Source organism: Magnolia sinica, chromosome 9, assembly GCF_029962835.1.
Source record: "Magnolia sinica isolate HGM2019 chromosome 9, MsV1, whole genome shotgun sequence".
Lineage (NCBI taxonomy): Eukaryota > Viridiplantae > Streptophyta > Magnoliopsida > Magnoliales > Magnoliaceae > Magnolia > Magnolia sinica.
Window position 1 is genome coordinate 2144489 of NC_080581.1, and position 13390 is coordinate 2157878.

At 46.6% G+C, this 13390-nt stretch overlaps 1 protein-coding gene across 1 annotated transcript; it reads right to left on the reverse strand.

Annotated features, from left to right (window-relative positions):
* Nucleotides 1–673: 673 nt before the first annotated feature.
* LOC131256272 (pentatricopeptide repeat-containing protein At5g16860-like) lies at nucleotides 674–3162 on the reverse strand. Its single transcript, XM_058257258.1, has 2 exons — nucleotides 2183–3162; nucleotides 674–2096 (listed from the first exon to the last, which is right to left on the reverse strand). The coding sequence occupies exons 1-2, from the start codon at nucleotides 3160–3162 to the stop codon at nucleotides 674–676; spliced, it is 2403 nt and encodes an 800-aa protein (XP_058113241.1).
* Nucleotides 3163–13390: the final 10228 nt, after the last annotated feature.

Here is a 13390-nt window from a genome sequence, read left to right on the forward strand (position 1 = left end):
ATGCATCATATGAGTCCTAGAAGAACCAACATCAAATAGTTATTTGAATTCCTCATCAGCTTCTTCATTTTCCCATTCTGGCACTGGGCAGAACTATCGCTTTGTAGATTTGCTCATTCTTGTCAATGTCCTCATTCCTTCGGCCGATACATATAAGCTTGTATTACCCATGCACATTGGTGCAACATGATACAATCCCTTGTCCCTGTATCTTGGATGTCTCTGAATCATACCTACCTATGTTGTACAAATGTAAATTCCAAATGCAAGAAATGCACGCAGAGGCCCCCTTGGCGAATGCTTCCAATTCCAAAGACCAGGCCTATCTACTCATCCAGTGGGCGACAAAAGGAGCTGAATGTGAACCATGCGAAATTCTTAAGCCGATGAGACTGATAACACCTGATCAGGGAAATTTTCTAGTACATATCATTTAACCGTCCATTTTTTTTCATGTGTGGCCCACCCAAAGATTTGAGCACATTCACCACAGACAGCTAGAAAGAACAGTCCAGATCTCACATATGTGTGCTGAATTGGCACGTGTGGGGTGCTTGTGTTTTTTCTGAGACCGTCCTTTGCAAGTTCACATTCCTTGGCCTAAGCAAGCACAGGTCCTGCAGCAAGGTTTCCAACAACTTATAATGGAAGATCGCTTCTCTAGGTAGCTTTGTCATGTCCTTTGCTTGCTGAATGTATCTATGGGCTGCATCCTTCCTCTTTGATCTTTTTCTGTCAATATTTCAAGGACGGCATATATGTCCTCTGATTGAGAATGTGAGGGATCACCAGCAAGGAATACATGAACCTCATTATTCACTTCAATCCAACTGCACCCAGGCCTTTTCTTCAGGCCTTTGTCTTTCATGCCTGCTCTAATCCTTGAATCGCCGTCCCATTCCCCAAAATCTTCATACAGATTAGACAGGAGCACGTGGTATCCAGTACTTCTTGCATTGAATCTGAAAATTTGGCTCACCGCTCGTTCTGCTAACAGTTTATCCCCATGGATTTTGCAAGACCCGAGCAATGAACCCCAGACATAGGCATCAGGCTCACAAGGCATGTGCATGATCAGATCATATGCTCCATCTAGATGGCCCGCTCGGCCCAACAGATCTACCATGCAAGTATACCGTTCAAGTGTTGGGAGAATCCCATATTCATCACTCATGCTTCTAAAATGTTGCCACCCTTCATTCACCCTCCCTGTATGGCTGCATGCAGAAAGAACAGAAGTATACGTTATGTGGTCAGGCTTCATGCCCACGGCTTTCATCTCATAGAACAATGCAAACACTTCATCTGTACAGCCATGCATTCCAAGCCCAGATATCATCGAATTCCATGAAATTTCATCCTTTTCAGGCATCTTCCAGAACAAATAAAGGGCACCGTTTATATCCCCACATCGAGCATCAGTAGCTAGAAGGGAATTGCTAACAGGAACATTCAATTCCAAACTGTTTCGTAAAATGTAACAATGGATCTGTTTACAAAGGACAAATGCCGATAGCCGTGAACAGACGGTGAGAATGCATGCGACGGTTACAGTATTGGGTCTCACATGTTCAAGCTGCATATCTCGAAATCCCATCAGAGCATTGTCTGTATAATCATTCTGAGTATACCCAGCTATCCAAGCATTCCATGCCACCACATCCCTCTTTGGTAATCTAAGCAACATCTTTCGAGCAGACCTGATATCTCCGCACTTTGCGTACATATCGGTCAGTGCACCACCAACAAAAACATCGGAATCAAATCCCATTTTGATCGAAAATCCATGGATTTCCATGCCATTGAGCTTAAGGGTCATGGATGAACATGCTCGAAGAACAGAAATAACAGTGAGAAAATCTGCTCTGCCTCCTACAGAAATGAACTGAGAAAACAGTTCCAAGGCCTTAGCAGGATGGGAATTTTGAGCACAACCAGAGATTATAGCACCCCACGTAACAGAATTCTTATTCGGGATCTGTTTGAATATTTTCAGACCAGCTTCAATATCGCCACACTTAAAATACATGTCCAAAACCGCTGTTTCAACCCTTGCATCATTCCGCAACCCATTAGTGATAAATGTGAACATGATACTAGAATGGATACCATTGTTGAGAAATCAGATTCTACGCCCAATATGAGCATTTTGTGAAACAATATCAATGCCTCGACTGGACACCTGTTGTAAACATAACCTGAAATCATCGCATTCCAAGCAACCGTGTTACTTCCTATCCTTGTTCTTGTGAAAGCGTGCTCCGCATTCGTTAAATCCCCACATTTCATGTACATATCGACAATCCCACTGACCAAAGCAACGTCGGAATCCAACCCATTTTTCACAACAAAGGCATGTATCTCCCGCCCAGTAGCCAAAGACCCACAAGAAGCACATGCCGACAGAGCTGAAAGACAAGTCACCCGCTTCGGCTTCATACCTGAATCTCGCATCTGAGAAAAAAATTTGAGCCTGGCCAAAGGCCTCATTGATCGGTTAAAACCCAATATCATTATATTCCACGAGACTGTATCTAGTTCAGGCATTCTATCAAACATGTCCACTGCATCATCAACCGCACCACATTCCCAATACATCACGAACAAGGAATTATGGATGTAAACATCCTTCGCAACCCCAATCTTTAAAACATGCCCATGAATCTGTTTCGCCTTTCCCAAATCTCGGAGCTTGCCAAACGCCTTGATCAAACACGGAAAACATGAGAACTCATCAGCCGGAACGCCAAAACTCAAAATTTCTGAATAAAGCCCAATTGCATCCTCGTACAATCCGATCTCAGTCCACTCTCTGATCACTGAACCCATTGAAGAAACATCCGCTACCAATGCCGGGTTCTTCAAAAACCCAAATTTCTTCGAATTCCCACCTTCGATGTCGAAAAATCTAGTACGTTTATTCAAGATCTCTGAATTCTTGAAATGGGTTTCTTCGGAATCTGATGATTTGCAGTTTGGTTGCATGGATTTGCCGATGATCAAAGATCTTTCGTATTTTACCAGCGATAGAGGGATTGAGGGTGGAAAGAGGTGATACTGCTTGCGGGACGGTGCAAAAGCCGTTACACTTTGTAGCGGTGTGAAAACCAACATTTCGGAAGGGTTATTCGGCACCTGATGCTCTAACCTGCCAGTTTTCATAGCCGAGCTGCGGCCATAACGGCCAACGGCCAGAACCGTTGCGGGCGTCTGCTTTGCTTTGGAAGCAAATTGCGTCCGAACCCGAGTCGGACAGTAAGCCGTCCGACCAGAGCTCTTGTGGGGCCCATCGTGTGTATCTGTTTATCCACACCGTCCATTCATTTTCTCAGATCATTTTAAGGTAGGAGCCCAAAAATGAACAGATCCAACTTCAGTGGTTCCTTAGGATCCAGCGAAACTGCATCCTTGGGTGTGATGCTTACATGACATCTATTCCCTCCATTGTGTGGGGCCACCTCAAGTTCAACTGGAGCCCACAAATTAGCTCAATCAGACATTCGAGTAGGCCACACCAAAGAAAAGGAAGAAGTGAAAAATCACACCTAAAACCTTTATATATATATATATATATATATATATATATATATAGAGAGAGAGAGAGAGAGAGAGAGAGAGAGAGAGAGACACGGTGTGGCGTGTGTGGCCCAATTGAGTTTTTGAATAGTCTGATTTTTCGGTGTCCCTGGGGCATCTAATCATTATATGGCACACATACAACATGGTGTTCCCCCGAAACAGTTTGGGAGGTTTGGTTTAGGGATTATTTGTGTTTTCATGAAGGTCTTCGTGGCCTCATCAACAGGTTGGATGACAAATGAACATCACTGTGGGTGAAGGGTTCAACCGTGGACATCCGATGCTTAAGTCAGCGACTGGACAAGAAGAGGATTGTTTTGAAGTATTTTCTGTGTACCTTTGATCTTGGAGAGTCCTTTTATAGGAGCGAGAGGTCCCGGCGTGTAGGGATTCTCTTCCCCATTTTTAGGAGATTTGATTAGATCTCATTTCTAGATATCACCCGATCTCGAGATTCTCGGGATCAGAGATCTTTATACAAGATTTTCGGGATGGCATTTAAGTTTACACCGCCTTCCCCTTGCATGGCTCGGCCTTAACCAACTCTAAAAATACACGAGTCTCGGCTGGCTACAAGGATGGGGCCTTTTACCTTCTGTCGAACGAAACAGAATCGGTCTATGACCGATATCTTTCTTTATCCGTTAGCCGACACTATAACCGATCTAATAAGGGTCGGTTTTATGGTCGGTCAGGTGACTTATAGCTTTCAAACCTTAATCAGTTCCTTTAGACGTTGCTGTCTCGTTAACCGAGTTAACTTTATGTGTCTTATCTATTTGGCCTACGGATCTTGACTCTCTAAGTCTCGGTCGAGATTTATTCCCCACAAACCGAGCTAAGTCTCTCCTTTAGGCTTTATCTTATCTCGGACTGGCCTGTTACCTCGAACCCTTGAGCAGTGTCGGTATAATCGGTCCATTCCATAACCGGGTCTTCGGACTTATCATATTTTTCCCCAACAGTAAGCCCCCTACTCCTTGTGTTAGCTATGTCGGCACTAAGGAGTATTACGTCTTTAAGTCGATGCACCCCGGAGGCCGAGGTTATGATGGAGCAATTAATGCTTCTTGTGTCGTCCCCAACGTACGTTGGTTCGTTACTCGAGGTCACACGAGCAGACAGCCGTCAGAATGCTTTTCCCGCTTATCAGCGTCGGACATGTGGCAAGGGCGGTTATGGCGTTAGTCGGCATGCGCCACGTGTCGGGCGGGGGAGTCGAGACTGGCGTTGATTCGACTCTTCCTTAAATGCTGGTGCCACGTGGCTCGGCTATAAAAGGAGGAGCAGGATCATTTTTTTCATTTTCGCGTCCGCTCCTGCATTCGATTTCCCTCCACTGTCTACTCTTCCTTTACCATTTTCATCTTCATTTTCCCCTTTGCTTCCTTGTTTGCGTATTTTTCGCATCTCCAGTGAGTTCTCTCCCTCCCTTTCTCTTTAAACTTTTAATGGCAATGTATTCTTCAAGTCCCCGAGAGGAGATTTTCAGTGATGAGGGCGAAACGAAGCATCTTTGGAATGTCTCAGAATCGCCCTCTTTACTGGCGGAGAAGGCGATTAGCGCCAATGAAGCTTTCTAACTTACTGCTAGGATGTCTGGTGGGACTTCAGCGGAACGTCCTGCTCCAGCAGGTCCTTTTGGCTTAAGGCATGCCCCTGGCAGATCCACTCCCCATTTTCCTGGGGATGACTTGGAAGAAGAGGAAGAAGAAGAATTTGAGGAACCTGTTGAGTCGGTTCCTCTTAGGAGACCAACGAGGACAGAGTTTGGGGGAACCACTGGGTCGGTTCCTCTGCGGAGATTGGCTCGGGTTGTTGAATCGGCAGCTGAAGAGGAAGAGGTTACCGAGGGAGGGGAGACTGGAGACGAACAAAAGGGTCTGGTTCCCTCAGTTTTAACTGAGGGAGATTTGGATAGAATTCGAGTAGGGTATCATGTCCCCGACTCAGTGATTCTCTGCCTTTCTCTCCCAAGTGAATTGCCTGACCATCCTCCTCCTGGGATGGTCGCGATTTTTCAAGTTGCCTTGCAATGCGGGTTACGTCTGGCCCTTCAACCCGTTGTTCGGGATTTTCTTTTCAGGCTTCGTATTGCTCTCGGGCAAATAGTTCCGAACAGGTGGAGGAACTTGTTCAGATGTTCAGTGTTATGGGCTGAGGCAGAGTAGCCTCTACTGACCATTGATGAGTTTCTCTATCTGTATCAGGTGCGACCAAACCCCCAACAGCTCGGTTGGTACTTTTTAAGTGTTTGGCGAAATAAGGGCAGCTCTTTGATAACTGACCCTCCCATCTCCAATAAGCACTGGAGAGAGAGAGATGGTTCTGGGTGTGCGGTCGCTGGGAGACTGCCGAGTCTGGGCTCTTTGAAGCTCGCGTTCCTCCGGCATTCTCTGAAGCAGGTGACTCAGTGTATCCTTTCTGTGTCTTTTCTTGCTATATTGCCTTGGATTCTGACTGGATGTCTTCTACAGAGATCCCCAGTAGAAGGGCGAAGTTGGGAGCCAACGTTCTAGCTCGGATCAGGAAACTAAGGGCGCTAAGTCCAGAGGATCGATCTTGTAAGAATCTTTTGCAACCAGAGCGTCTCCTTCTCTCAGGTCTAGATTCTTCTGTGACAGATATTCTCTAGTCGTTCTGACGCATTTCTCCTGGATTTTGCTTAACTTTTTTACCTCGTCTAATACAGATATGGTTGAAGCTCGGCCTCTTCTGAAACCAGCATAAAAATGAAGGCTCCTTCGAGGTCAGTTCTTATGTTGGAACCTCGGCCCTCAAAGAAGGCGAAGACAGCTTCAAAGGCTAAGGAGCCATTCACCCCTGTTACCTCTGCCCCGATCGTCCCGACCGTCATGGTACTTTCTGACCCTGAAGAAAGGGCAGAAGATGCGAACGCAGTCCCTACCGATCCCCAAGCGGCTTCTGAGCCAGGACCTGTTGTGGAGTGGGTCCCGGAACCGAGAAAGGAGCAGAGAGGAGAGACTTCAAGGGGGGAGACGGCTCAATAGGACACGTCGGCCTTTAGGTGGGCTGTGACCGACCTGATCCCTTGGGCTATTTCTCACGAGAGCGAGAAAGAGTTCGCTTCCATCTTCGAAGCCCCTGGAAGTCGAATACTCTCTCATGCTGTGAAGATCCTGCTAAAGGTAAAACCCGAACTTATCTTCTTAGCTTATTACCTTCTCCTGTCTTGATTTGACTTTGTCGTTTTCCTTCGCAGCTCACCCCTTGCTTGCTGAGGGCCAGTATTGATCTGACAGAAGCCGAGAAAGAAGTGGCGGACGTCGAAGCAGCTCAGAAATGGGCAGCGGAGGCGGAAGCTCAGGCTGAGTTCAATTTGGCTCGGGTTGGTTGACTGACTGGCGAGCTGGGGATTGCTCGGAAGGTGGCTGAGGACGCCAAAGCTGAGTATGCCCACATGGCCTTGCAGTTGAAGGAGGCTCAGGAAGAAAGTCGGTTACACCGCTTGGCTCGCGATTCTGCCGAGGAGAAGTTGGCTCGGCTAACAATCGAGACAAAGGGCATCCTAGAGGTCGCCAAGAAAGAGGCCGGGGAGAAGGCTGTACAAGCCTTTCTTGAATCCCCAGAGTTCACGGATGAGAGGGACCGCTTGTATCAGAGTGGATACATTGCCTGTATCCTGGTGATGAAGCGATCCTTTCCCAACCTTGATCTCTCGAGGTTTGAAGAAGGTGCTTCAGGGTCTGAAGCTCCGGAAGATGAAGTTGTCGGGCCTACTGATGCCGCGGCTGGTGTCGAGGGCGAGCCCGAGGCAGCTCCAAGGGTTGCTCCGAGTGATGGTGCCAACTGAGTCCGAGCTATCTCCCGAGTCAGCTTCCTTAGAGCTCGATTTTTGGTACCCTCATCAGCTCCATTTTGGTACCCTCATCAACTCCACTTTTAGCACTCACACCAGCTCTTCAAGCAGATCGAGCTCCAGGGTAGGCTTGAGAGTATTTACAGCCGAGAAAGAACCTCACCTGTCATGGCCAACGTTTCCTTTTGCTTTTAGCACTTTTACTCTATCAATGTAGCGCCGAGTCAAGATGTAACCCGATGTAACAAACACACTGATGAATGAATATACTTGATGTTTTTATTCATTTTAATTTAGTTTACATGCTTGTCATCTTTGAGTCTTTTTCAGTACTTGACTAATCCGATCTAAGGATAATAAATTTTTAGATGCTCGGCATTCCACGGATGAGGCAGTAACTACCCGATTAGGTCTTCCAGCCGATACGTTCCCAGTCGGATGATGCTTGAGACAGCCCTTCCCGATTAGGTCCCAGTGTGCCCGCGCCAACCTCCTTGGTATTAAGGAATGTTTTTCGAAGGACCATGTCCCCAACTCGAAAATGCCTGACTTTGACTCGGGTATTGTAGAATTGAGTCACTTGCTGTTGCCGATCCATCATTCGTAGTCGAGCTTTTTTTCTCTGTTCGTCTACAAAATCGAGTCCGAGAGATAAGCGTTCTTCATTATCCTCCTCGTTGAATGAACTGACTCGGTTGAAGGCAACCCGATCTCAACTGGGGTGACTGCTTCCGAGCCATAAGTAAGGGAGAAAGGGGTTTCTCCGGTAGCAGTTCGAGCCGTGGTTCGGTACACCCATAATATCTTCGGGATTTCTTTGGCCCATGCTCCTTTGGCTCGGTCAAGCTTGGTTCAGAGATGCTGCTTGATGATCTTATTGACTGCCTTGACCTGTCTGTTCGTCTGAGGATGATGGGGTGATGAATACACATTTCTGATTCCGAGATTATCGCGCATCTCTCGATAGCTCCTGTTATCGAACTGCTTCTCATTATCGGTAATAATAATCCGAGGTATACTGAACCGACAGACAATCTTTTTCCATACAAAGTTCGTGATCTTCTGTTTAGTTATCCTTGCCAATGGCTTTGCCTCGGCCCATTTTGTGAAGTAGTCCACTGCTACAACAACAAACTTGGTCTAGCCCTTCCCTATAGGGCGTGGGCCAATAATGTCAATGCCCCATTGCGTAAAGGGCTAAGGACTGGTCATGGGAGTTCGTTCTTCAGGAAGTTGTCTCAGGACGATCGCGAATAGCTGACATTTGTCGCACCTCTGGACCAGCTTACTAGCGTCGTGTTGGATAGTCGGCCAGTAATATCCCTGACGTAAGACCTTGTGTGCGAGTGATCGTACTCCTGAGTGGTTTTCGTAAATTCCTTCATGAATTTCCCTCAGTACGTACTCAGCTTCACTAAGATTTAAACAACGTAGCAGCGGAGCATAGTAACCCTTTTTATATAAGGTCCCGTTAAGTATAGTATAACGGGAAGCTCGAATTTTCAATCGTCGAGCCTCGACACGATCTTCGGGCAACTCTTTGTTGTCGAGATATCGGACGATTGGGTCAAACCAGGTAGGTTCTGAATCAATAGTGAGCACAGTCGGGCTAGCTGGTTCATTAATACTTGGCTTAGCGACGTACTCAATCGGAACGGACTTAGGTATGTCGTCTTCATCAGCAGAGGCGAGTCTTGCTAATAGGTCGGCTTTGACATTTCCTATCCGAGGGATCCGAGTGACGACACAAAGCTGAAAGCTGCCGATCAGTTCTTTAGCTTTCTCTATGTACGCTTTCAATTGTTCCTTTCGTGTTTGATACACACTGGTAACTTGATTGATGACTAGCTGTGAATCGCTAAAGACGTTGAGATGTGTGACGCCAAGCCTCACTGCGAGTCGGAGTCCGAGTAATAAAGCTTAATATTCTGTTGTATTGTTCGAGGCTTGAAATCCAAGTCGTAAGGCATACTGCATGTAGGTTTGATCGGGAGTTTCCAAAACCACTCCTGCCCCGCTTGCCTTTGAGTTGGAAGAGCCATCGACATACAGCTTCTAGGGTTTTAGGTCGGGTGCGAATTCGGGAGAAGTGATCATCTATTCCTCAATGGGCTCGATAGCCAACTCAATCATTGAATCAGCTTGCGGTGTTACTTCAGCAATGAAGTCGGCTATGGCTTGCCCTTTGATCTCTACTCTCGGCTTATATTGAATGTCGAATTCACTAAGTTCAATCACCCATTTCGTAAGTCGGCCGGAAGCTTCTGGCTTCTGTAGAATCTAACGCAGTGGTAGGTCGGTCGTCACAACAATGGTATGAGCTTGGAAGTATGGCCGAAGTCATCGCGAAGAACCTACTAGGACTAAAGCCACTTTTTCCAGAAGAGGATATCTTGTTTCTGCCAGTAATAATGTTTTGCTGACATAATAGACTGGTAGTTATTTTCCTTCATGCTCTCGTATCAAAGCCGATTTAACTGCTGCCTCGGACACTGTAAGATACAAAAGTAGAGCTTCTCCGGGCTCGGGTTTTGATAAGAGAGACAGAGATCCGAGATAAGACTTCAATTGTTGAAATGCTGCTTCGCACTCTTCCATCCAATACACCGTTTGTCGTCCCTTCAGTTGTTTGAAGAATGGGAGACATTTATCAGTGGCTCAGAAAAGGAAACAGTTGAGTGCGGCTATTCGTCTGGTCAGCCGTTGTATGTCTTTTATTATTTTCGGAGATTCCATATCAAGCAATGCCTTGATCTTCTCCGGGTTTGCCTCGATCCCTCACTGACTAACTAGGAATCCGTGGAACTTTTTTGAGCTTACGCCAAAGGCGCATTTGTTCGGATTCAACTTCATCTGGAACTTACGTAAGATCAAGAACATCTCCTTTAGGTCGGCTGTATGATCGGCCGCGTGTATACTTTTGACGAGCATGTCATCAATGTATACTTCCATGGTTCGGCCGATTTGCCGAGCAAATATTTTGTTGACTAATATTTGATAAGTCGCTCCAGCATTTTTCAAACCAAATGACATCTCTTGGTAACAATAAAGGCCTTTGTCGGTGATAAATGTAGTTTTAGATTTATCAGAATGATGCATTACAATTTGATTATACTCTCAATAAACATCCATAAAACTAAGAAGTTCATGTCCTGCAGTGCTATCTACCAACTGATCGATCCTCGGGAGAGGAAAGCCGTCTTTTGGGCAAGCTTTGTTTAGGTCGGTATAGTCAATATAGACTCGCCACTTCACATTGGCTTTCTTCACAAGTACGACATTAGCTACCCATTCTGGGTAGTATATCTCTTCTATGAATTTTGCCTGGAGGAGCTTGCTGACCTCTTCTTCAATGACTGCGTACCTTTCAGGGTCAAGCGGACGTTGCTTCTGTCGGATCGGCCGATAGGTCGGATCGATGTTGAGTCGATGAGTAATCACCGATGGATCGATTCCTAGCATGTCTTCGTGGCTCCATGCAAATACATCGGCATAGTGTCGGAGAAGAGCTATCAAGTTATCTTTCAATGGCGATCGCAGAAACGAGCCAATTTACACCGTTTTGGATTCATCTGTCTCGACCAAAGGTATCGAGATAAGGTCTTCCACCGGTTGCCCTCGTTCATGCGTCCCGACCCTGGGGTCCAATAATTTGATCATAGACACCTCGGCTGGAGCTTTTACGGTTGTCACATAACAGCGTCGTGCATCTTGCTGACTCCTTTGACGATTCCTACTCCTGACTCGGTCGGAAATTTCATGGAAAGATGGTATGTAGATACCACAGCTTGAAGGAGACTCAGAGAGGGTCGGCCGAGTATTGCGTTGTAAACGGATGATTGATTGACTATCAGAAAGTCGACTATTACTGTCATCTGATGCAGAGGGTTTCCTGGCGTAAGTGGCAGTGAGATGATTCCTTCTTAGAGTATCTGTCCCACTGAGAATTCGATTAATGGGGTACGAACCGGCCATAGTTCTGATCGTTCAACACCCATTTTGTTGAACGCTTAAGTGAACAACACATCAGTAGACGATCCTGTGTCGACGAGTATGCGGAACACCCTTCGGTTCGCGATGGTAAGAGTGATGACCACCGCATCATCGTGGGGATGGTAAATGCCTCAGGCATCTTCATCGGTGAAAAAGATGCAGCATTTTTCTCTCTTCTTTTCCTTCTCTTCTTTTCCTTCGAAGGTCGGGCTATAATCAGGATCTCGGACTCGGGCCGACTGATGCTCCTGGCATAATTTTTTCGAGCGTTGTTTGAGTCGCCTCCGCCTTGGGGGCCACCGACTATCGTTCGGATTTCTTCCGTAGGTCGGTTATCCCCTGGGCGTTCTTCCGTTGTCCCGGTTCTTTCGATGTGCTTCTTGAGTCGGTCATCTCGGATGAGCCTTTCAATCTCTTCTTTCAGATGGAAACAGTTACTCGTATTATGCCCGTGATCACGATGATAATGGCAATACTTACTTTTGCTTCGTCGGTTAGGATTACTCCGAAGCTTATCTGGCCAATTCACGAATCCCTTACTTTTGATCTCCATCAAAACCTACTCTTGAGGTTTGTTGAGTGGGGTGTATGTCAAAAACTTTCGGTCGGGTCGCTTTTCCGACTTACGTTCATCGCGCGTTCGGTCGTCCTTGCGCTTTTTGCCTCCAGTCGAGTCAACTTCTTTTTTGGCTGACTCTTTGGCTGGGGCTTTTGTATTCTGGGTAGCTTCACGCAAATTCTATGTTTCCTCGGCATCTGCATACTTATCCGACCGAGTAATGAACTCGGCTAGAGTCATAGGTGGATTTTTGTCTAGGGATGCCAGAAATGGCTTATTCTTCACACCTCGCATGATTGAGTTGAGTGTCATTTCCTCTGAATGTTTCTGGACTTGGAGCGATTCAAAATTGAATCGCTTGATGTAATCTTTCAGTAGTTCTCCTTCTTTCTGAACTATATTGTTCAGATGTGTAGGGGGCTTCAATTTCTTCTTCCCACCAATGAAGTTAGTGAGAAACGCACTACTGAGCTCCGCAGATGAACTCATGGACTTTGGTTTCTGCTGTTTGAACTAAAGCCGAGCTACATCGGCTAAAGTGAGGGAAAAGGCTTGGCACATCACCGCATCCGAGGCATCGTGTCGTTCCATGGACGTTCGAAAACATTCAATGTGCTCAGTTGGATCGGTTTTACCAGTGAAAAGTGTAATTTGACGAAGACGGAATCATTCTGGTAGCTGAGCTTGCATTATCTCTTCTACAAAGGGGGACGCTCTCGTTTTGGAACTTATCTGACGTGTATCTCAACCTTGTTTTATGTCAGCGATTTCTTCCTGTACTTCCCTCCTGATGTCTTGCAGATTAGCTTTCCAGGGTTCATTGCTTTCTGACATACCCTCAACCGGAGGCCGGCTGCGCCTTCGTCAATCTATTTCGTGTCGGAGATCGGTAGGGGGTAGCACAACTGTCGCGGAATGAGCGGGCGCTGGCTCGGACGAGACATGGGGCTGACCCGACTGAGGGATAGATCGAGGAGCAACAGGCTGGGGGTGTTCACATTGTTGCGGGACGTTCGTTGTCTGACCGAGATGGGACTATTGAACTTGTCGCACTTGGTGACAATGCATCTGTTCCAACAGTTGCTTTATAAAATTTATGTCGGATCTGAGGTCTTGAACCTCCTTGTCCAATCACCCATTGCCTTGGTTCCGTTGGGTATTTCTTGTTGCGGCAGAGGCTGCTAGGCGAGTGGCAGAGTCTTGGAGATTATCAGGCTAATTCTGAGCTCCTTGGGTAGCACTAGCACCCGGCAGTCCAGTAACAGCGGCATCATCTGGCTCTTCCTGGACCGTTCTTCTAGTCCTTGCCATTGGAACACTTTGTACAGCTCTTGGGTAGAGTGTAGAAAACAACTTTTTATATCGATCCCACAGACGACGCCAAACTGTTGATGTAAAAAACCCGTAGCGCCTCCTCCTTGTGTCGTAACCTGCACAAT

Bases quoted from the DNA above. Each gene is read 5' to 3' on its own strand.
- LOC131256272 (XM_058257258.1), bottom strand. From the start codon at position 3,162: ATGAAAACTGGCAGGTTAGAGCATCAGGTGCCGAATAACCCTTCCGAA. The intron at 2,097-2,182 runs GTGTCCAGTCGA...TATCCATTCTAG, and splicing joins TCAGGTTATGTTTACAACAG to TATCATGTTCACATTTATCA.